Source organism: Carassius gibelio, chromosome A21, assembly GCF_023724105.1.
Source record: "Carassius gibelio isolate Cgi1373 ecotype wild population from Czech Republic chromosome A21, carGib1.2-hapl.c, whole genome shotgun sequence".
Taxonomy (NCBI): domain Eukaryota; kingdom Metazoa; phylum Chordata; class Actinopteri; order Cypriniformes; family Cyprinidae; genus Carassius; species Carassius gibelio.
Genome location: NC_068391.1, coordinates 13,514,632 through 13,539,159, shown reverse-complemented (window position 1 = coordinate 13,539,159; position 24,528 = coordinate 13,514,632). Strand labels below are relative to the sequence as shown.

General features: G+C 37.9%; 1 protein-coding gene across 2 annotated transcripts in view; it reads right to left on the bottom strand.

The window, feature by feature from the left end:
• LOC127941976 (steroid hormone receptor ERR1-like) overlaps positions 1-17,713 on the bottom strand; it is a 31,028-nt gene extending 13,315 nt beyond the window's left edge. Inside the window, exons 1-6 of one of the 2 annotated variants that reach the window (XM_052537477.1) lie at positions 17,301-17,713; positions 12,899-13,004; positions 9,005-9,394; positions 8,450-8,566; positions 8,215-8,328; positions 7,889-8,056 (exon numbers count right to left, since the gene is read on the bottom strand). In XM_052537477.1, the coding sequence (XP_052393437.1) occupies positions 7,889-8,056; positions 8,215-8,328; positions 8,450-8,566; positions 9,005-9,389 (784 nt within the window). In that variant the 5' untranslated portion in view covers positions 9,390-9,394; positions 12,899-13,004; positions 17,301-17,713. Of the gene's footprint in view, positions 1-7,888; positions 8,057-8,214; positions 8,329-8,449; positions 8,567-9,004; positions 9,395-12,276; positions 12,510-12,898; positions 13,005-17,300 lie in introns of those variants that run through there. The other variant, XM_052537478.1, reaches the window with a different exon arrangement.
• Between the last annotated feature and the right edge of the window lie 6,815 nt (positions 17,714-24,528).

Sequence of the window (24,528 nt, the reverse complement as noted above, 5' to 3'; positions counted from 1 at the left end):
CTGTACAAAGACAACCAAACAATAATGTGCAGTATACGGTATTAGAAAAAAAAAAGCTATTTACAGAGTTGCATTAAAACTTTCACAATAGTTTAGAAAAGTGGATTTCACTATTAGGTCATTGTTATTCTGATACACATTTCCTGTATAAAAGACTATATCTATAGCCTTTTCAGGTGAATGTAGCGCAATCTTATGGATCTTAAACGTAATCACGTTACAACGAGGCGACATAGTCCCTCTAGCAAATCCGTCAAAAGTGGCCAAAGCAGAAAAATCTCAGCGCACGGTAGATGATAATGCTTACGACCATGTCAATTGGCAAATGCTGAAACAATGTGAATGCGGTCATCGGCTATATGAACAAGAGCTCTCGATGTTGGGCCGATATTGTCATGCTGTAAAATTCCTATGAACAGGCAGTGTATGTTTGACCGCAGTCAGAGAAAACTCTTCATCAGAAAACTACAAAACAACGTGTCAACAGATCGGTCGACTATCTCTGGTAAAAATAAATAAATAAAATTATACATGTTTACGAGTCACACGTTGACAATTTTTGTCTTATGTGACCATTACTGCTAAAATCACTGAATTATGAAATGCAAAAGTGTGTACGGCATTTTTCTATAACCGTTACAAAAGTGAGAACGTCGTAGTTCTCAAATGTGTTTGTATTACAACGGTAGCCCATCTAACAAATCTGGAGAAGTGGAGAAGCAAAGATGTTTAGCACATACACTAGAGATGTTGCTTTATTTGAATCGAAGAAGATGGCCGTAGGAACTGATAACATTGTTTAATGTCGTTGTGTCGTGTTTTGTCAAAATAATAGAAAAGTTTGGGCAATTTTTCTTAAATGAATAGAATACGCTCACCCCGCTCTCTTTCCCACGCGAGATTTAGCATGAACTTACAGGAGTCTTAAAAATAAAAATGTGAATTGCGTCATCGGCTATCCGAACCCGATGACTAAATCTAACGGAGTAATAAAAATATAATTTACAAATCAACAGTTAACAAAAAAAAAATACTTTAACAATTGTATTCTGAATTCTATATGCGTTGTAAACGTTAGTTTTCTCACTATACTCTCTTTCTTAGTGATTTGGTCGCTCGAATACACACAAAAGGTTATGGATAAAATGTATCTCACAAGAGTGTGGAAACTTTAACGCGCTCAAACAAACGAGTGTACCGTTTGATTTGTTTAGGTTGTAATAGTTTTAAGTGTAAAACAGCTAGACTTCATTTTTGCTTCGATGCTTCATGCGATCACACTTTTGGACAGACACAAAGTTGAGCTAAAATAAATATCTCGAAGAGAGAAACTGTAACTTAATTTCTTAATGTTCATTTATTCCTATTACGATGACGCCGTACAAAGATCGCATAAAAACGTACGGTCCGACAAACAAATTGCGAACGTCCGTCCAAAATCTTGATACGGCTAAATCTCGAAGTGTAAGAAAAATGTGATTTACAAAACATCGGGATTCTTAGTGAAACACCCTTGACATGATCTGTTGGCATCTACAAAACAGTCAAAGCCTATGTTTTCTGTTCTAGGTAAGAACATTTACACCGAGTGTTATAGGCCGGGTAAATAATTTGAAAATAGTATTTCTGTCGAATGAGAAAAGTTCAGTCGTACATTTAAAAAAAAATTTCTGATGTAGAAATTATGTTTCAGCCAAACATATCCAAAGAGAAAGGGTTTTCCTCTCTGGAGAGAAAAGCACTCGGGTGCATAAATTATATGAAGAGACGATGCCGGTCATTGCGTTATTAAAAAAAATAAGACGATAGACGGTGTGCCTTGCTTTAGTGACACACAACGTGTTTAAACACGTTTCAAATTGTAGGTGTAATTATTTTAGTGACTTTAAGCAAGATGTATATTTGTTATCTTACAGTACGCATACAATCTACAGGATAGAAGGATGGGGATACAGTAAAATACAACTATAAACTTTAAGAAAAGTTAACTTTCATTACACTATTGTAAAGGGATCTTACAGTAGGCTAAATGAAAAGCACTACGTAATAAGGCTGAAGGGCAAACAACTGATGGAAAACACACGTTGGGGGGATACTGTCGGTTAAATATATTGTTTTAAATAAGGATTTAAATACAAAAGTAAGTACTTTTAATACAAAACATATAAAATAGAACTACAGCCTGTTAGATGTACAGGCGGTCATTTTAATATTTTTGCTTTTAAATGGAGGTATTTTGGGACGGCTAAGCAGAGGGCCTGCAAATGTCTTTCCTGCTCTGTGTCTGAAAGTACCGTGGATATGTGAAAGGTTTACGACCGTAGCAACGCACATAAATTACATCTCTAGGACGCGTGGGTCTTTCCTGAACCATCTTTAATGGTTGAATACGATCGAGGGTCTTTCTTCTAAAAGATAAAGCAACTTCATCTAAACTTCACAGTCTATACTGTGACAAACAAACGAGCTCCTCAGCATAGATTTAAAGCAAAATCAATATTTTAAGTTTTATTTTTAAAAAACATACAGAAAGACTTTGGCTTCATGTTTCATTGTGTGTGTGTGTGTGTGTGTGTGTGTGTGAGAGAGAGAGAGAGAGAGAGAGAGAGAGAGAGAGGGAGAGGGAAAGGGAGAGAGAAAGAGAGAGTGTGTGTGTGTGTGTGTGAGGGAGAGAGAGGGAGAGATAGAGAGAGAGAGAGTGTGTGTGTGTGTGTGAGAGAGAGAGAGAGAGATGGTATGAAAACTTTGAAGATGGTGCTAAAAATAAGAACTTTAAAGAATCTAAAGTGATTAATGCATGACGCATCTAATATAATATAATCATATATACGAAATGATATAATATGATATAAATAATTTTTTATTATATAATATTATATAAAATATTTTAGGTAATACATATCATCATTTTGTTGAATTAAGAATCAACGGACATCAGATGTACTGGGGGTACTGATTATTAAAAAACATTACATTAATGTTAGCTTTGAAATAATGTACACCATTGACTTAGATCATGCGGTCTGGAACTCCACCCTCGCCTGCGCGGGGTGTGTGTGAAGCAGCCCCTCGGGTCTCACATACATTTCACTACGAGGACCTGTGAGATTCTGTTTATGATTTAATCATTTTTATTTTATTTTTTAAGTCGTATTATTTTATTTTGGGGATATTTCATTCATGTTTGGACATCTCTCACCGGTCTAAAACTGTAAGGGATGATTTTTTATATGTATCATCAGAAATGTTTATTGTATATATATACTATGCTATCACATTTAAAATAAGTTATCTTTTAAAAAAAAGAAGAGTATGGTGTGTTTTATAAGGTTGATTAACTTAAATGTTGAATACCTTTTTTTTGTTTAATGAATTGCTTTAGTAGCCCGATGTCATTATATAATTATTTATTTTCATATTCTTTAACCCCTGGAGTCTGAGTGGGTTTTGGGGACTGGAGATATTTTGACACCCCTCAGACGTTGGTGTTTTTCATTATCCTAAAACGTATTAGTGGTTAAAAGTCTGAATATCCCATAATATGTGATCAGCATGATTGTACATGTCTGTAATTTTGAGAAGGCTGCGTTTATGATTAGTTTTTGTTTAAAATATGTTTAAAATGTGTTTGTATATGTTGTATAAGTATTGATTGAATACATGATTAAAAAAATGTATGATAAAATTATTTGTTTTGGTTTAGTAACATGTCTGTTACTGCGATGTGTTTTATAAGTTTGTCCATGCGCATGTCCGGTTTATCAGAATACAAAATTTGTATAGTGGATATTATAGTGATACATCGAGTTACCGGTGGTTTAAAACCTAAATTTAATTAACAATGTACGTGCATACAGCATTTTATTGTGTGGTGGTGGAAGGGTGTACGGTTAAAATAAATAATTATACTAATAATTATATAATACTACCGTTTACTACCTTGGTAGGTTTAGGGCTGATACAATAATCATTCATATGGCGTGCGTATGAATTCCACCGGAGGAAGCCGTTTCACTAAGACCGGTAGACCCGTGCATTCCTAACCGGGAGCGCTTACACCCCCGCGATGTCGTGTTCATATGCGACAAACGGATAACGCGAAGGCAAAACGTCGATTTAACGGTGCAGAATAGTATTTTCTGAAATCCTATACATAGCATTGAAGCAGGCAGAACTAAGCGCGCGTCAACCGGACGTCGTCGTCTTTTCAAAATAAAAAAGTATTTTCACAGGATGTCGTCATATTTTCAAAATAAAAGTATTTTTTTTCATACAAAACAGTCTGGCGGTTATTGGGACATTAGACGCGGAGATATTAAGTCCAATAACACATACTTTATAGTGTTAAAATATCTCTATCAGCAGATGAGATAAAGCAGTAGATAAAATACAGGAATGACATGAAATATGGTTTAAAGACGCCATAGACTGTAAAAATAGCATAACAGGTTTTGATCAATTATATATTTTTTCCCGATCCTGGTAAAATGTATATTTTTAGTGATGAACAAAACTAATGTAAATGTTTTGTTTTATACTGTTTGTGACTGTATAATGTGAATGAAGGACTGAGAGGGAGAGAGAGGGGTACAAAGAGATGCTAGCCGCTCGCCTACCGTAATTCATAGATGCACCCGTCAGAAAACTGTCAAAAACATGGTACTCCCGCATGAGATACGTTTGGTTTTAATTAAAAAGTGGCTTTGAAGATATTATGATTGGTTAGTAAACTCGGACGAGTGTGCACTGTGGCGTGCAAGCACAGGGACCTTCAGCTCTCTGAAAACACCTCCTTTCTGCTCTCTAAAAAAAAAAAAAGGAAAAAAAGATCTTGTTTTATCTGAAACAGTCGGTTTCAGTATATTTTTTATACAGTTTCATTTATAACCTTTTTTTAAAAGAACAGAATGTTTTTTCAGCCTTAGTTCAATTGTTTTTAGATTATGTATATTATATAAATTATATAATGTTTTATATATATATATAAATGTGAAATAATTAAAATGTGTTTTAGATTATATAAATTATATAACTGAAATGTTTTTCAACCTTTAATTGTTTTATATATATAAATTATAGGATGTTTTATATATATATATATAAAATGTAGAACACACCGACCCCATTTATACACCGCTCATAAATGTAATGGGAGGGGGAGAAGCCGTATAACCACACACACACACACACACATAACCGTATAACTGTGATAAACTTGAAACAAACTAACTGACACAGAGTTCAAACAACTGGCACACACTTCAAACAAACTAACGGTCAATAGGGTAAAACTTTCTGTCAAAACCACATGATCGATGATTGGGGAGTCTTTCATATACCGTTTTAATTTAAAACTAACAGGTCAATAGGGTAAAACTTTCTGTCAAAACCGCATGATCGATGCGTGAGGAGTCTTTCATCTTCCGTTTAAACTAGCCGTCAAAACCATGATTTAGAACTAACTAGGTCAATAGGGTAAAACTTTCTGTCAAAACCGCATGATCGATGATTGCAAAGGTCATAGGCTAACCCTTGAAGTCGGAAAGTTCCGCCCATCCATCATAAGGTTACCGGAAGTTCAACCTGTCAAAAGGTCAAAGGTCAAAGTCATAAATCATCTTGGCATAAGCTACCGTATATTAACTACTCTCGTCTTAAAATTGAATCAGATGGGTGTCAAAATCTTAAAATTCTAGCCTAAATGAAGCATAAAATACCTGCCACAGTCTATTATGTCAGAAATATTAATAAAACATTTTTAAAATTACATGAAAAAGAGAAAACCACTCAACGGTTTAATGTATTTGCTTAATTTTGATATCCTACATATTAATACTGTTATAGTGTTTTCATAAATACTGTCTTTTTATATTAATATATTTACTTTGCCTTGGTACTGAAATTGGTGTTGAGATTCTGAGAAACTGCATTTGACATATGAATTTAATTCAATATAGTAATGTGTAACAAAGTGAAACTCCAGGACTGTCGGTAGATTTTGAAATGCTTATGATAGATGTCATCACCTTCACTTTAGAAAGACCGAATAGTTTTCGCCGCTCATTTGCATTAAGTTGAACATTTCTCAACTTTTTGTCAGGGATTTAATCCCACAATCCTCACCTCCTACTGGGACTGAAAAGACCCGCTCATCAAATCTAGTGTTCTGTGGAGTGCAGAGAGCAGGATAAGAGTTGTTGTTGAATACCGAGACATGGTGGACACTCACAACAGGGCTCTAAATTTAGAGGTCTTGAAAATAGCCAGAGACTGACAAAAGCAGTTGAAATCGCTCCTTCCAAGACTGAACTCGGACAGCAATTAGGAGAAAAGTCTTCCACGTTCTGACTGTAGCTCTGACTCACCTGCTCCTGTTCCCTTCAATTAAAATCTTTCTTCAGGCAGCTGTTCTCTACATACAGATTGATCAGCACTTTCAGGCAGTGCAGAAAGTAAAAACTATCTAGCTGGCTTTTTCATAGCCTTCAAGTGCACTATATTAGTGAAATTAGGCTAGTAAGAAACACTTCCCAGCAAAAAGTGGCTCTTTAAGTACCCAGATCAACAGCTTGTATGAGTAAATATGATGAATAACTTTTACCACAAAGGAAAAGAGGATATTTCAAGAAGAGGATGTCTGCTACTTTTTGCACAAAGGGACCTTTTCTACTACAATCAGTACCATAGTGCTATTTATTTCTAGTGGAAAAAAGTAGCCCTTCATTAGATCTGGTCAACAGTGCAAATTATTTTGGACAATTAGCTTATTCAGTTGCCACAATTACCACTGTCTGACAGATGAAAAGCAAAAAATAAAAATAAATAAAAAATTTGTTTTTACCTGCCTTTTAGGGATGGCATGAAATTTAATTGCCCTTATTATACCTTTTTTAAGGTACCTAATATTGTTTTGCAAGTATCCTACAATATGTTTACATGTATGCAAGGTCAAAAAATGCTTTTGCTTTCTCAAAATATATACATTTAGTATCACCTCATTTTCCAACAATTCTTAAAGATTAGTTCGGAGTATACAGGCTCAGTCCCTGAGCCAACTCTGCTCTGATTAGTCAGATGGCCCTGTCTTTTGTGATTGGTCTACCTCGAATATCGCGTGTCGGAAACTGGGTTTCTGTTAAGGGAACATAGTGAACATTGATGCTCCCTGGTTTTCATGGTGTTTGTACAGAGTGAACGTTTCAGTGCACTGGAAGGATTTTGACTGAGACAGCTTCCCTGATCACTGCCCTGCCTACTGAACTAGAGAACTGTTTACTTGACTGTGAACTTTAGTCAGTCAATCAATTAATAGTTTACCAGATCGAAAAATTACTTTTTAGTTTCATGTGCAACATAAATCGGACAGTGAATCATGGAGTCAAAGGCTGAGACAGACACAACTATGTGCTAGTTTTACTTTAGCTTAAAGAGCACACGCAGCATACGGTGATATGGAGAGACACAGAGAAGACTGTTGACAAAGGATCTATTGAATAAAGTCATTATTTTTGTTTTCTTTGCTTACAAAAAGTGTTCCCGTCACTTCATATAACCCAGATTGCACGTCTGATGGCAAATGGAGTATTCTGACGATGACTTTTCATACCTTTTATGGACCTTGACACTGTTATTTACTTGGCAGTCTATGGGACATTTAGGTTTTCATCCAAAATATCTTAAATTGTGTTCTGAAGATGAGCTGAGCTTTAACTGGTTTGAAATGACATGGGGGTATGTGATTAATGACAAAGTTTTCATTTTGGGGTCGAGTAACCCTTTAACTTCAGTAACAAGAGAGTGAGTAACCGGTAGTTCAACACCAGAATAGCTTCATTGACATGGACTCTTTGCCAAACATCTTGATGTTCTTTCTCTTGCTCTCACTTACCAGGAATGTGCTTGGCCCAGCCGATGATGACAACTAGTTCCCGGTCGGCCAGGTCGCAGAGAGTGGTGAGTGTGCGTTGGGCCGTGTCAGGCTGCAGGGGGTCTGGCATAGCAAACAGCTTTTCTGGCTCCGCCACCAGCAGATGAGACACAATGATGCTGGATGAGCCTGAGATAAACAGACTAATCATTACTCAGGGCAAATAATCAAGCAAGTTTATCAAGCAGTAATTGCAGGCCATAAAGTTTAGTTTGTTTAAAAAAATTATTAATTAAATTATTCATAAATGTTAAAGTATAAACAAATATTTGTATTATTACTATTACCCTTCTCTCCCTCTTTCCTTAAAGGTATAGGTGCACTCTGGTATGTAGCATTCTCCATCTCCGGGCGTCTCTTGTACTTCTGTCGTCCGCCTCTAACTCGGTCCAGGCGGACACCTACACCAAACACAGAAAGAGGATTAGGATTTTGGCACAGGCTGTGGATCACACTGTACACTGAGGTACTTATGTATCGTAAGAGAGAGGGACTGGTTGTGCTGGCCGTGTGCCACGTTACCTTCTTTGAGCATGCCTACTTTGAGGCACTTGGTGAAACGACACGCCTGACAGGCCTTCCTGCGGCGCTTGGTGATCTCACATTCATTAGAGGCGGGACAACTGTACTCAATATTACCTGTGGGATGGAGGTGAAGATGTTATACAAAAGTTCAGAGCAGTGTGAAGAAGTGAAGAGCTGAATCAGTTCATGAAGGATTCTTGAGAATAATTTAACGTATTAATTTGTGTGTTTTTAAGTGATTCATTAAAAGGAACAAGCTCAGAGGAAACGTTGGTTTTCAAACCGGATTGCAGTTGTCATGCTATATTGTGTGCATGTAATGAAATCAATGCACTAGAAAAACATGCTTTCTTGGCATAATTTCAGAGTCCACCATTTTTAAATCTCATCACATTACATTCTGGATAAATATGACTTGTCTTGCTAAGAGGCTGACGCAGCGGTGGCTCTCTGGAGGGCAGAAAATACTGATTCACACAACTACTGGGCTTGGCTTACTTACAATTTATCTGTAATGAGAACTGAATCTGTTATGCAACATGACATGCTCACCCTGTATAGTTCTTTTGAAGAAAGCCTTACAGGCTTCACAGGAAGCCACTCCGTAGTGGTAGCCAGATGCCACATCTCCACACACCAGGCACAGCCTTTTGGGAAGCGTGCTTAGTGTGTACTTGCAGCGGCCTCCTACGCTACCAGTGGAGCCCTCCTCGGCTCCATCCGCACCCTCCTCCTTAAAATGGCAACGTAACGCAGGCGTGTAAGGGGGCGGGGAGTAGCGGCCAGCACTTTCTCCTCTGGATCCCCCTCCTCCACTCTGAGAGGAGTCTGAGGACGCTCCTCCCGGGCTGGTCCTCCCATTGCCACCACCTCCTCCCTCGGGACTGCTGGGTTCAGCCTTTATGTACAAATCAGACCGTCGCTCTCTGGAAGACATGATACCTGTAGGAAAAAAAGGTGAGACAATAAGGAAAATAGAAGACCTTTTTAGTTTAAAATTTCATAATAATCATCATCATCATCATCTTGAAGGTCAAGACTTGATGTTTCATCATCTGGTCACTTTCAAAATCTTGTTTTAAATCGAACATATGACTTTCAGACATTTGATGTACATCAAGATGATTGCATGGGAATTACTGTGTGTTAATGCTGACGGTCAATCATCAAATTGAAGACATGCATCTAATGTCACAGAACAACCAGGGTCAGAAACTAACAATGGAAACCAGTTGAGGTTTAAATATCATCTCTTAATGGAAAAGATCATTTGTGACGACTACTACTAAAAAAACAAACTAAATCAAAGATTGTGTGTGTTGATGTCAGCCTAGTGCATCTTGGCAGGTCATAATGCAAACACAATTGGTTTGTCTTGTAATGTAAACATCCCAAAGTGTGTCTAAATACTGAATATGTGCATTAGGCCTTACAATGTAAATGCAGCATAAGCCTCCTTTAAACAATAATTTTTAAGAAGCAATAAATGACACAAATGAATTTCTTCTGTAAAGATGAAACTACCGTTTATTTTTTCAGTAATCCTTGCTCTTCCTTCCATTCAGTTAACACGCAGGTGCATGCTGAGCAAGCAGACAGCATTCAACGAACAAGCACCTATATGTCCTCACACTCTCGAACGTTATGTTGGGAAGTCTGTGAACTGTTTCCTTTGTTTTCTCCACGGAAATTACATAAACCAATTCACTACAATTAATCAAACATCCCAGCAGTCCCCAAAAGAGAGGACTCTGTAAGAAAGTCCCTGAAATTCTCACAAAACACCAGCTCCAAGCAGGCAATACATTCAGACGTTGTTTAACTTTAAAATAGCTTGCAATTTCATTCTATTCGTAGAATTATAGCATCTTGACCAGTATGAATGCATGTGTTCAGTATTAATAAAATACCTTGAAGTATTGCTACACTTTGCCATTCAAAGAAAAGATCTACATGCATCACATCAATTCAAATAGATGAAGATGATTTACAAGCGTTCTCTTAGAGAGCAGGACACACATATGGACGTGACTGAATTCTGCACAAATCTGTCCATAATCCCAGTGGCACGGCCTCCTCCCACGCCAGATTAGGGTCATTAATCCAGGAGAGAGAACCAATCCTCTAATTATACCTCCACAAAAGATGCCCTACAGACTCTGAAACGCTACCCACAGTTCATAAAACCCCCTCAGGGACAAACTGACCCATCATGCCATTTCTTAAATTTGCCGATTTTGCCATTTTAAGCATTTCACGAGAAAGAGAAATGTTCTATTGCATTAACACATACAAAATTACCCAAGAAGCAGAACGACTGCCAAGTAGTGAATGCAAACAGCGATGGCATTTGCTCATGATTACTGGAGCAATAGTTTCTGATATGACTTCCTTATACAGATACTAGTCATACAATGTATGAAGTATACATAGCTTAATGCACATATATATACTGACTCATATCATGACTATGCCACTCAGATTATGGTAGAAAATTACATTTCTGCCTTCATTTGTCCTCGGCGGACATCACACACACACACACACACACACACACTATTCCCCTTTCACCTGATTGTGTATGCTATGTTGCAACTTTGGCGAGTGTGCAGAATGTAACTGTGCCCCAATGCCTCCAAGTCCACTGTACTTTCTGCCAAACACGTTCATTCTGCCACAATTGCACAACACCCGAACTTTGAATTTAACCTATACCAACAAATAACACTGCTTGTATGATAAACATGGAACATATGAGATAACGGTTTCTAAGCTTAAGCAAATCCACAGTAACAGTTGTGAAGTTTACAAGTCACTTGTTTCCAGTGAACCTAATAATGACCACGTGGCTACAGTAAGGACACGCGCCGCTGAGGAAAATAAATCAATCGCTCATTTTGACGACAAGCTGAGATCTCTAAATCCCTCATCAAACTGAAGGAACCGGATGATGGAGGAACGTTCCTGTTTAAACACATGTAAATGACAGACTATAAAGGAAAAGGTGCAAACTGATCATGTGGTGCCAAGGACCGTCATCACACACGTGCGTCTCTGCCGCAAGGCTTCTCGCGAACCCAACCGATGTTCGACATCCGATTCGGTTCATTACATAAAAACGAAGGACTTTAAACGGTGAGCTTGTTTGAAATTTAATGTTATGACGGGAAGTCCAACACATTCACATGAGTCGGTTCTTTCGAACAGTTCCAAAGAACCGGTTTAAAACCTAATCACGTGGTCCCTGTCATCTCGGCGCGGCAAACGGTCCATTTGTAGGCACAAAATAAAATGCCATTTACTAAAACAAAATAGCTTTTTGCGTGTTGATATAACTGTTTTACAATCAAATCGTAAATTTATTTATGTAACCAGCAACTTATTTTCGACCCAACAGTCAAATTTTCTCCTACACCATCAAATGACTCGGTTCTCTGTTCATTACGAATCGAACATGACGGTTCTTAGTTCAAAGAGTCGGAGTTGTTCACTTGAGAACCGCTTGGACAGTAACGTTAAGTCCGGTTCACTAAAAAGATGACTCAAAAATAACAATTCGTTCACGAGTCGTACATGGCTAATGTGAATATAAAAACATCAATATTCGGATTGCTATATTATAATTTTATCAACCAATTCAAACAGTTCCTATAGATATATCCTATAGTAAATGCATACATCCGGACTGATGTTTGAATTCGAGTTTGAATGATTGTTTCCTCTTCAATAATGTTTAAAAAGTTTTAAGTCTTATTGAATTGAAGTTTGTGTTGCACCACACTCATATGAACAAACCAAACTAGCTTAGCTTTCGCTAACGTTACCTTTACTCGTTCAAGATGCGTCCCACCTCCACCAAACGTCTCTACCGGAGAACATGTAACGTTAACGCTATCCAAAAACAGCTATTCATTGACTCGCCAACTGTCAATCACAAAGAAATCTGTCCATGTTCTCATAATCATGCCTGAATACGCTTAGTTTAGTTAGCAGTGTGCATCTTTGAACTTCACTTTCCCCGGACAAACGTGTCATGAGTCACAAGCTGCCTGCAGGAGGGAGGAGAGTTGCTCACGAGCACTGCAGCCACGCAATTTTACTAAATAGATTTAATAAACAGGCAATAATGATTGACAAAAAGAAAAACCTTTAGCATAAGTGACTGGTTATTCCATATTATAATGAAAGCAAGGGGGAAAGAATCAGACACTGGCAAGTCGTTTGTTTTTCTTCAGCTCAAGGCAGTTTTGTTAATAATTTTGATGTTATTGAGAGACAGAAAATGGAAAGAGGTATTGTGATTGCTTAAGAAAATAACTTCTATATTAAATGTATATTTTAAAGTGTTGCATTATTCCTTTGAAGATAGCATATATTATTAAAAATACATAAATCAGAGTATGAATAAAAATGAGAGAAAAAAAATATTTACAACTATCAGCTTACCTTTTGCTCAAAAGCCAAAGGTCTTTAGTCTTGTGAATGCCGAAAATCCTCTCTTTCTTTTGGTGCCAGAAGACTACAGGTCAGTTCAAACTGGGCATCAGGAACCCTGGCAAGAAAGGGAAAATCAGTCAGTCATCAAAAAATACATGAGACAGAATATAAATGACAGATCTATGCATTACAAAATAAGGCCTTAGATTGGATTGCATCAGCAGAGACACAAAATGCCATTACGTGGCTAAATGATAAATAAAACCGAAACCACCATTAGTATGAACCACATCTTCTTCTCGAAACTAAAACTACATTAAAGGGGTCATATGATGGGATTTCAATTTTTCCTTTCTCTTTGGAGTGTTACAAGCTCTTGGTGCATAAAGAAGATCTGTAAAGTTGCAAAGACTAAAATCTCAAATGCAGATATTCTTTATAAAATTTAAGTCAACCATACCAAGATTTGCATAACATTTCCCAAATGTTCACGCAAAAAAGGCAACGTAACTTTTTCTCTCTGCTGCTGCCGCCATGTCGTGGAGTCGCTGTGTGTTTCGTTGTGAAAGCAAAACAACTTTGTTTGGCCTTCCAAAAGTGTTCACAACTAGAAATCAGTGGTTAAGTTGTATTTACAACACTATTCCAGAACAATTCAACCCAAATATTCAGATGTGTGCAGCGCATTTTTTGGAGGAAGAGGGGCAGTTCCAACTTCGCAAGGACAGTCTGGTGCTTCTGAATCACAGTCTGTAAGTACATTTACATATTTAAAGATTTTGCCAATGATGATTCAAACACAAGTTTTGAGAAGTGTAATGTAGTGCTTGTTGTTTCTCCAATCACAAATTCAGACATGGGTTTTATGTTTACTCTGCGCGATACACAACACAACACGTTAAAAGATATTATAAAGTCATTATAATCAGTAATTATGTCTCCACAAATGCCTCGTTTGTAATCGCCCGCCCTGGGACACATGGCATCACAGTATGGTAAGGGCCATAACATTTCCGTCACATGCTTGAGGCATTCAGCCAATCGCAATGCACTGGACAGCTGGCCAATCAGCATACACCTCGCTTTACAGAACAATGAGCTTTGTAAAAATCGGCACGTTTCAGAAATGCAGGGCACAGGGAAACAACAATAATGCACATTGTATGGAAAATATGTTTTGTTTAACCTTAAATTTGTTTTGTTTTTTTACCTTAAACCGCATAAACATTTGCGTTGCATTACACCAAATACACAAAATAATGACCCCTTTTAACCTCCCATGAAAGCATTCAGATAACTACACCAGATTTAAATACTAGCTGTAAATCTCATCATCAGGTTTTGAAAAGTGATTTATCTCCCTTTTCTTTGTTTAAAAATAAAAAAGTCAGTCCTGGTCAATGTCAATAAACCTCTTGTAGAGCTGATTTGTGCCCCATAATAATCAGTGTATCTATTGCACCGTATCCCATGTTTTACACCTCACTACCTACACCATTAGGCACAAAATGCTGACTGAGGAAGAAACCCTTCCTTTCTCTTATGCACCCATTCTCTGGTCTTGCTCACTGTCCTTCACTCAATCTTGACATGCATTCGGATACTCAGATACTCTCATACGAGGTCTGTGCACCACACTCCCCCTCCCCATCCCCCTCTGACACATTCCAAAGGTCAAATCACTGGAGGGGTTTGAAGGACAGCCACATAAACTCCAAACGAGCTCTGTGTGACAGCAAATACACATGAGGAACAATGTGCTTCACAGCTGAGAGACATAACAATGAAAGATGGCAATAGCAGGTTTATTATATACACTAAAAAAAAATTGTATTTTTATTTTTTTACAAAAGTGACTTGAGTGCTGAATAGGTCCTGTAACATTAGTTAAAGATTTCTACTTGTCTTTTTATATCACCTGAGGTTACTGATTTATTTTTTTGAGGTACGTTAAGGACAGCTCTACTTCAGAATGCTATATTTCTTTAGTGACATCAGTCCTATTTTTAAACTAGTCAAAGTAGTCAATATTATCATCAGTTTGTGCTGTGTGTAAAATGAAGTATCAGTGATCAGCTGATTTCTAATCTAATGTTTACTGTGTAAATCTGATTCATAGCAGAGAAATCTGAGACAAGTAGCATGTGTTAGCCTTTGAACTTCGACTACAGTATGCATGAATTACAACTATAGAGCAAAGACTGTCAGAGCAGACCTCAAAAGGTGACCTTGTTCAGTGAGCCCTGACCATGGAAAGGTTAACTGCTCAACTGGATTACAGCTTCATAAGAAAAGAGATTCCCAATCACATCCAAGAGGGTCCTAGTGGTCACCAGCACTTCAAAGACAGTTTCTATTAATTATTTATACACAGCCTTTAGAAAAAGACTTTATCACAAATGTAACCTACACAGACTTATATGTACCTATTTTATATGAAAACTATTCACCCTTGACCTTCTCTGTGAATTCCAGAACCAGTTATGACCAGTGTTGGGGAAAGTTACTTTTAAATATAATGCATTCCAATATTGTATTACTCCATAAAAAAAAAAGAACCAATTATGTTACTTAATTACTTTTTATGGAATGTAATGTGCTACATTACTTTTTAAATCTGGAGAGGGCTTGCTTGTTTGTTTCGAAAATAAAAAAGGTTAAATTTATTTTGGCAAATATAAAAGCCTTTTCACACCAGAAGTGAAAGGAATAAGCCTCAGGCTGAAGGGAAAGTAAATTTCCGTCCGTACAGTAGAATGCAAAAGAAGAAATTTCAACACACTTCAGCAATAAAAAAGACACACAAATGTTTGTCTAGAGTAATTTTTGCTTATTAGTATGGTTGAACTGGGTCATCCAAGGTCAGAAGCAAAGATATTGATTAATAGAATGGGATTAAATACATAAATGATATTTGTGTTGTTTAACATAATTATTGCAGGTTTGCATCATATTCATTATTTTTATTTATATTTGAGGAATACTGAATCTGTGTGTGTGTTTTTTTTTTAATTGAGATTAATGCATTTTCATATTTATTTTATAACTAGAGTAACATTGAATTTTTCTCAAAATGGGAACATTAGAGCTGTCAATCAATAAAATGAAAAATAAAAGTAACTTGCTGTCCTTATCTGAAAAAGTAACTCAGATATTCTCTTGTAAATTAAAAAGTAATGCGTTACTGTACTAGTAACTTGAAAAAAAAATATCTGATTATACGTGTTACTTGTAATGTGTTACCCCCAACACTGGTTATGACAATTTTAAATGAGACAACAAACCCCCACTAAACTGTAACCTTGTGGTTCAGCATCAGTGATTTAAAAATGTATAAATGCTGACTGAAAAATAAAAGATATATATTTTTTATTTTTCGTATTGTTACGACTGTGACGAAGTACTGTAACAAAAAAAAGTGTACTTTGGAATTTATACTGACACCTATTGGCAGGATGCAGAATCACACAGATTTCAGTTAAATGCAATCAACTATTAGTTATAGCAATAAAATATTAGTTGTATAGTATAGACTATTCCAACAGTGTCCAGTAACAAGCGTTTGTTACAATGTCACGTGATCTCAACATGTCTGTCCACATGAAGGCAATGGACTCCATTAAAAAATAATCAGCTTTTATCTACTTGACTGGAGTCTATCTCTTGTCAGATTACATCGTTTTAAACTTATTTATTTTTAAAGCTATTTTTTCTTTATGTGTGATACTTTTTTAATCAGGGAAACGATTAAGTACGTAAAGCTTTTAATTACATTATGACAAACAAAATTAGGTAGATACTAAGTCTGCTTCAAACTGTGCACACAGACTTATAATAGCCAAATGAAACTATTGCCTTCTTGAAGCTACCAACTGCATTACGTCAGTGACGACGTGAAATGCCTGAAATACAAGAATGCAAAGATTTAGTTTGTTTCCAGACTGAAAGGCTGTAGCCTACTGGAAATGCGACATGACTCGAGTAGGCTACTGAAGTCCGAGGTAAAATCTTACGCTCTGACACAATGTACGAGCTAGGGGACTCGATCAAGGTCAGCCTGCTGCAAAGTCTTACTGCGGACTTTCCCCTCTTTTTATCCCAATAAAAGCGCGTAGGCTAATACTCGTTTGTATGCGACGAAAAGCTAGAGTCTGCGAATCTAAATGTTAGGCACTACATCAAATCTGCCAAGTCGTGTAAGTTACTCGTGCTGTTACTAGTCGTACAAACTGTAACACTTGACCTATTTACAGTGCAAAGTTTTTACTGCTGAAGATACAATATTGGTAGCGACATCAGAATCATGATTATCAGACAGGTTTACAACTCCACGCGCATTAACATGTTTCTAAACGTCTACACTCGCACAAAATAAAGAGCGTTGCTGGGAGCCGGTTGGATGAACACTTACCAGTATTTCAGAGAGCATTGCTGGTGCCTCGAAGCCAACCAAAGAAACTCTTGAGCAAACAGTAAATCCGATATTTACTTATAGTATCACATATATTACAGTACTGTGTATTGTCCTGCACGACGATTTAAAGAGCAGATGCTCTGCCTGTTTGTTGAAGTGGGCTACCTTAGCAATTCTGGTACTGTATTAAGTACGATAAGGATATGTGACATAAAAGCAATGCAACTAGGCTACAGGATGTTTTGAATGAATCTCAATCTCGACTCGAGTGCAGTCAGTGGAGCAGACGCGTATGTTTAATCCTGATTTGATTCGCTCGTCCCTGGACTAGTTCCCCGTATCGCTGATTCGGTTGTCACTGGAAGCCTGAATCCTGTCTTCCGCTAATACAGCTGAGATCCCGTTTACGTATATCCTTCGTTGTTTCTCCTCCCTCTCTCCTCTTGCGTCTCTGTTACGTCCGCTGCCGCTTCCAATCACGCGTCCTGGCGCCTCCGTCACACGCGGCCGCAGAGCTTTAAACAATACGGAGAAATGGACCTTCTGTATGTTTGACTCATGCGTTTACACACTTTTGATGCATTATCTTTATTCAGATTAACGGGCTATTTTGTGGACCGTCTGAGGGGTAGAATGAAACGAAGCGTGGTGTAAACAAAGGTCGTTTAATAAATATGCCATGATGATTCGTGACTACGTAAAATAATTGGGCCTTCCCACAGGCTCTAGCGAAGAAAAAAAAAACCTTTGCATTTGGTCCTGAATTGCTTGGCAGCTGGTTAAGTCTAACGGTGATGCATTTCACTGTTACGCAGTATTTTTTTATTATTATTTATGAAGGTAACTTTAAACCATTGATAGCCTACCTTCAAAGTGCGATTTAATGCCAAACCTGGATTGAATAATAGCTTCTGACAACTTTTACCGGAACTCAGTTGAAGTCATTCACGTGCATAGTCCAAAATTAATTTAAAAGGAAAATAATATTAATAATAGCCTAATTTATGTAAAAATGAACGAATTCCACATTAAATCCTGTGAATTGGTGAACTGAAGTTGCTGTTGCCTGTATGGAGGTAAATTATATTTAATGGGACATGTATTTTACATTAAACTTTTTTTTTTAAGTCACATTTTAATTTAGGCTACAGTGAAAAACAGTAGGATACATTGACGTTCCCAGAAGTTCCTGCGTGACGCATCACCTTTGGTTATGTTTCTTATTTTGTTATCTATTATGTAAACCAGGCTTACAGTATCTATGGCGTTTTTCCACGTGTATTACTTGTGTTTTTATGAGTAAGTCTGTGAGATCCCCATATGTGGGCTAGCAAACCCAATTTAAATATCATCATGTGGCCTTTTATTTTACTACTTGTTTTAGAAGTGCTCAGGTTATATCTAAGCTAAAATATAGCCTGTGTGGTCCAAACACGTCCCGTTCAGAAAAAAAAAAAAACCAAGTCCGTAGTAACGCGACAGAATGGCTTTGTCCTCGAGAAGCTTAAACTGCAGAGCTGCAAATCAAGCATCGCTTTAGATGGCATGGAAAATGTCAGTCTGCTCGGTCTTGTGACACTGACCCAACTCGCTGTTCTAGGCCTCCCATAGTCAGCTGGTTCATACAACAGTTTTGGGCTGTGAGCCAGCGGCGAAGAGTTCAGTGACTGAGGAGAGAAGGGAGGAGAGACTACAATCCGAGAAACCTGATCACAGCTCGGGGCTGACAGGAAGAGAGCGCTGCGCCTCAGAGCCGCGCAATGCTGTAACGGAAAAGAGTCCCGTGTTAAGGAAATCGTTAGTCTATTAGTGGTCTATTTTAGGAATGCGTCTCAGACTGCGTGACTGAAACCTGCCCGTTTGTGTTTTGTAAAAAAATAAAAGAAACCATTCATAAAAGCACAATATGAGTAGACTACGTGTTGTGGGTGGGCGTAGAAACAACGGCTTGCTGCGTGATAAAGGATTAAGGAAGAAACACGAAACGCTGGTGTTCCTGCTGTCACTGAGAACGCGCACGCGACCTTGAATCCAAGGTCATTCCCCGACGCAGCTCGCGCATTCTGAAGCGCTTCATAGCGAGCTCCTTTACGGCACGTTTCCTCACACGGCCTCGTTTGAACGGTTATGTCACGGGTTGGTAGATGTTTTACAACTTTTAAAGAGTATCATGAGATCCTCTCCGCCCGATGCTTTTGTGTAAATTTGGTTTATGGCTCTACCACAAAAGGTCACACCTCGGTGCTCTGGAATGCTGACAGAGGTCATGACCCCAGAAACAGGTGGGAACATCTACAGAAACACTAATAACCTCAAAAAGACAACAGCTGGGAGGTGAAGGCTATGTAGTAAATGGACACTGGATCATTCTCATGTTAAACAATCCACGACACCTTCTTTCTCTTTTTAACAAACTCCCAATGAAACATACACAAATCCATTGTGTCCTCCTAAGAGATATGGGGTCTTAAAAAAGAAAAAAATTCATTTCAGCCAAAGAATGCTTAATTCTCAATTCCCACAGACACTGATAAAATAGGTAATTTTAAACATGAGAAGAACTTATGAAGTAATTAAGAAATAGCATTCATAGTTGTAGTCTATTTATGGTAACTGAGGTTTTAGCTATAAAGTAGCCTAATAAGTCATAAAAGACTGCCATTCATAATAATAAATGGCATAGGCTAATAATATAATGTAATTTGATAATGGCAACCGTACACCGTAACATAACCTGTTTTTGATAACAAACCCATCTCGATTTGAATGCAGTACAAAACATTTTTCATATTAGTTTAGTATAGATTAGAGTGGTCTGTAATGAAACACTCAAAAGAGCTAATGGTGTAATTGCATCACGGTGGACGCGTGCAGACGCACCGCAGCGCCATCTCGCGGTGATGTGATTATGCAGCAGATAAGTGGATTGTGCCAGTCAGCCGACTAGAGCAATAGTGACGTCTTTGTACAGAGTGTCCTCGCACACAAGGTCATGTGTTTCCGTCCACGAAAGTTGAGACATCCGAGCATGTGGCTCCAATTTAAGCTCCTGTAGTGAAGAAACAATGCGATAACAGTGATGCCAAGATAATCAGTGAGAAATACAAAATGCAGAAAAAAACATTTTTAATTTATCACTTATTAGTCACGTGTACTCTGTTAGATTGTTTTGTAATTTTCATGGTACAACATTAGATTAATTGAATTATGATGTCAAATAATAGCATATTTAATGTTTGTGTTTATTTTTGGATTTATTTCAGGTAAGAGGAATTTTATAACAGCCCAATTTCTGTTGTTGTTGATCAACATAAATATACTGGTGAAGTCATATAATTTCATAAGAAAGCAGTGTGTTCTGCGAATTTAAAAGCCAGAACATCATAATCACTATATTTATAGAGTTTAAATGGTAGACTAGTTGTCTGACTGTTTCTGGGGGTCCAAGATTGGGACTGATTGAGGTTTTGTTCACAAAGGAAGTGTTGTTTTTAGTTAAAAATAGATTAATATTAAATAAATAAAAAATCTGTGTAATTAAAGTGAACTAGGACTACAATTTTGAACAAAGCCTTTTGGATCATGTCTGAATTCATTGAAAAGATCTGTCAGTTGCAGTGTAGCATTATTTCAGCACATCACATGGTTTAAAGCAGTGGTCTCAAACTCAATTCCTGGATGGCCACACCTCTGCACAGTTTACCTCCAACCCTAATCAAACACACCTGATCCAGCTAATCAAGGACTCCAGGATTACTAGAACCATCAAAGATTAAATAGAAAATTATAATATTTTTAATTATCACACAACTATCAGTTAGGTTGCAAGATGCATTAAGCATGTAAAAGACCACTGAACAGAAGAAGAACCTTTGCGATTTCAGTCGCTCAGATGTCGGGAGTATATGACTGCTGCGATGTTCATTATTACATCCAACAGCAAAACACCGCAGTCACTTAGGAGTCATGCTTGTCTGCATCTCGGATTGATGACGCCTCACTCAGGGTGGGTCTGACAAGTCCAGTATGTGCTGAAACGCTTCTGTCAATCAAACAATCCTGGGGGGGGGGGGCCTCCGACCGTGTGACGACACATTGTCAGACGGCTCTATTTGAGAAAGGGGAAAACCATTTAAAGAGTTTACAAAAAAAAAACACTTGGTGGATTTCTTATTATAGGGTGGTTGTGTACACACATTGCCAACACACTTTCAGTTCAAACAACTTGTAAAAGTTCATGTAGCATTATATGTCCCCTTTAAGAAGATGTAGTTCAGTCCACACTGAAAATTCCAAAAATAAGAAGTCCACTTAAAACACCCTGATGATGCACTTAAATAACCGAAAAAACAAGTGTGGAATGTTGGACTTCATGCACTCAACTGTTGCATCTTCAATTATGTAATGAAGAGGGAGGGGTTATCAGACTCCGATTATTAATGACAAAATAACCCTATATAATTCATACACATGCTTGAGTACATAGTGGATAAGTACATACCATATGAGTATTTATGTATAGTGTGTCATTTGGGACCCAGCCTCCGTTTCCATAGGGACTCGTCCTCACTCTGTTGAGAATGTCTTGAGTCTTAACCAAGAACATACTCAGAGTTGAATGAATTTATTCTCACGGATGCGTTTTTGGAACCACATAACTTGATAAATCCCGATTAGGCAGGAAGCTGCAATTGTCAGGAACAGTGAAGAAAGGTTCTGTGATCAGCAGTAAATCTCCATCTGAAGGCCAGAGGGCGAGCTCGCGCTGAAACTCCTAATATGCCTCGCAGAAGAAATCCAGGAAATGCGTTTCCCGAATAAACAGAGATAACCGCTTTCATTAATTAAACATTACTAATAAACACTTGATTCACGACTATGACAATATATGGTTTGAGTTCATAATTTTTAATATGATTAAGTATATAATAATGCAATGCTAATTGACCGTCTTTATCACCGTTTCGAATACTACGAAATATGTTGCGTGCCTTATTCTGTCAAAGAAAGCCACATTATCTCATAGAAAGAATATTTATTTCAAACACTGGACTGATGTTATTAAGTGAGTTTGTACTAAAAACATTTTTAAATTTGGTATTTTCACATGCTTTCAGATGGAGCAGCATTTACTAGACGGAGCTGAAGTTCACTTACAAGCTATGCAAACAAAGGTTGAGGTAATTTGAAATCAATGTCAAATGCGATTGATTAGTTTTAATAATTTTGAGTATAAATAAAGAGTACCTCTTGGGCAAGTTTAGAACATGCAACCACAATTACGGGAAAAGCCTACTGACTTGACAGTTGTCTAGAAGACGATCATCAACACCCTCCAAGGATGGTAAGACACAGAAGGTCATTGCTGAAAGGGCTGGTGGACACAGAGTGCTGTATCAAAAATATATCCATAGAAAGTTGAGTGGAAGGAAAAGGTGTGGTAGGAAAAGGTGCACAAGCAACAGGGGTGACCACAGCCTTGGGAAGATTGTCAGGAAAGGGTGATTCAAGAACTTGGGAGAGCTTCACACGGAGTGGACTGAAGCCAGAGTCAGTGCATCAGGAGTCATCACGCTCTGACGTCTTCAGGAAAAGGGCTACAGCCATCACATTCCTAGAACTAAACCACTCCTGAACCAGAAAAAAACAAACATCAGAAGCATTTCACCTGGGGTAAGGAGAAAAAGGACTAGACTGTTGCTCAGTGGTCCAAAGTCCTCTTTTCAGATTAAAGTAAATTTACCATTTCATTTGGAAATCAAGATCTGGAGGAAGACTGAAGAGGCACAGAATCCAAAGTCCACTGTGAAGTTTCTTAAGTCAGTGATGATATGGGTGCCGTGACGTCTGCTGGTGTTGGTCCATTGTGTTTTATCAAAGTCCAAAGTCAATGCATCCATCTACCGGGAGATTTTGGAGCACTTCAATTTTCCATCTGCTGACAAGCTTTATGGAAATGCTGATTTTATTTTGCAGCAAGACTTCAGCACCTGCCCACAGTGTCAAAACCACTTCCAACTGGTTTGATGAACATGATATTACGGTGCTTGATTGGCCAACCAACTCACCTGACCCTCACCTCACAGAGAATCTACGGGGTATTGTGAAGAGGAAGATATATCTGACAAACAAAACAGGAGCTAAAGGCCACGGTCAAATCAACCTGGACTTCAGTAACACCTCAGTGCCACAGGCTGATCGACTCCATGCACACCACATTGAATAAGTAATTTGTGCAAAAGGAGCTCGAACCAAGTATTTAGTGCATAATTAAACCTGCTTTGGAGAGCTTTAACATTTCTATTTTATCTTTTTTTGATTGATTTTTAAGTAAATGTTTGGGGAACGAGCACTTCAGTATTTTGTTCACATATCCTGCCCTTTCATATTTTCTAATGTTAAGATTGCAAACCCTTCTTAATATTATTCAGAAGCATTTCCATTTACTCTTGATTTTGTACTTTCAGTACATTTTGTATTTTTGTTTTGCATATTCACACATAAAAGGATTTTTTTTAAATGGTGGAATCAGGGGTGTTAGATAAAAGGAAACATACAAAAGGGGCAGGGTTGGGGGGCCTTCTGGTCAGGTTTGGGAAGCATTGTACTAGAAACTTCTAGGCAGGTGTGTGGATGCATGTTAGAGCTAAACTCTGCGGAACACTGGCCCTCAAAGACTAAGTTTGGGGACCTCTGTTCTTATACATCAATGAAAGTATCTTTTACAATGACAACATAGCTTGGGTTTAAAATCAGAAAAACATACGTTTTGAATCCAGCTCTGCCTCCAGGTCTTCAGGAGGTGAATGGCCAATACCACCTCAGTAACTCAGAGGACAATGCGTTGGACACTGGAAAGAGGCATGTCAAACCCCCTGGCAATTACATTGTTGCATCACTGTCAGTAAGAAGAGAAACACCAGGGTCTGGATTGTGGCACCCAATCACTGTCGCCATTCACTTCTCAGAAGATCCAGCAGCACTCTCAGGGTCTCCCTGCTCTGCTGAAAACCATTAAAAACCTTGTCAGCACTGGCACATTCAGCTTTATCCTGCAGTACAGGGGTCTGGTCTTATTTAGGGAAAGGAAAAGAGAAGGGGGTTAGAGCGATGATGACAGAATTAGAAAAAAAGAGGTACCAACCGTAATACCATATTGGGGGAAAAAACTACTAGTCCTAGTAGATAGTTCACCCAAAAATGAAAATTCCAAACCTGGTCATTC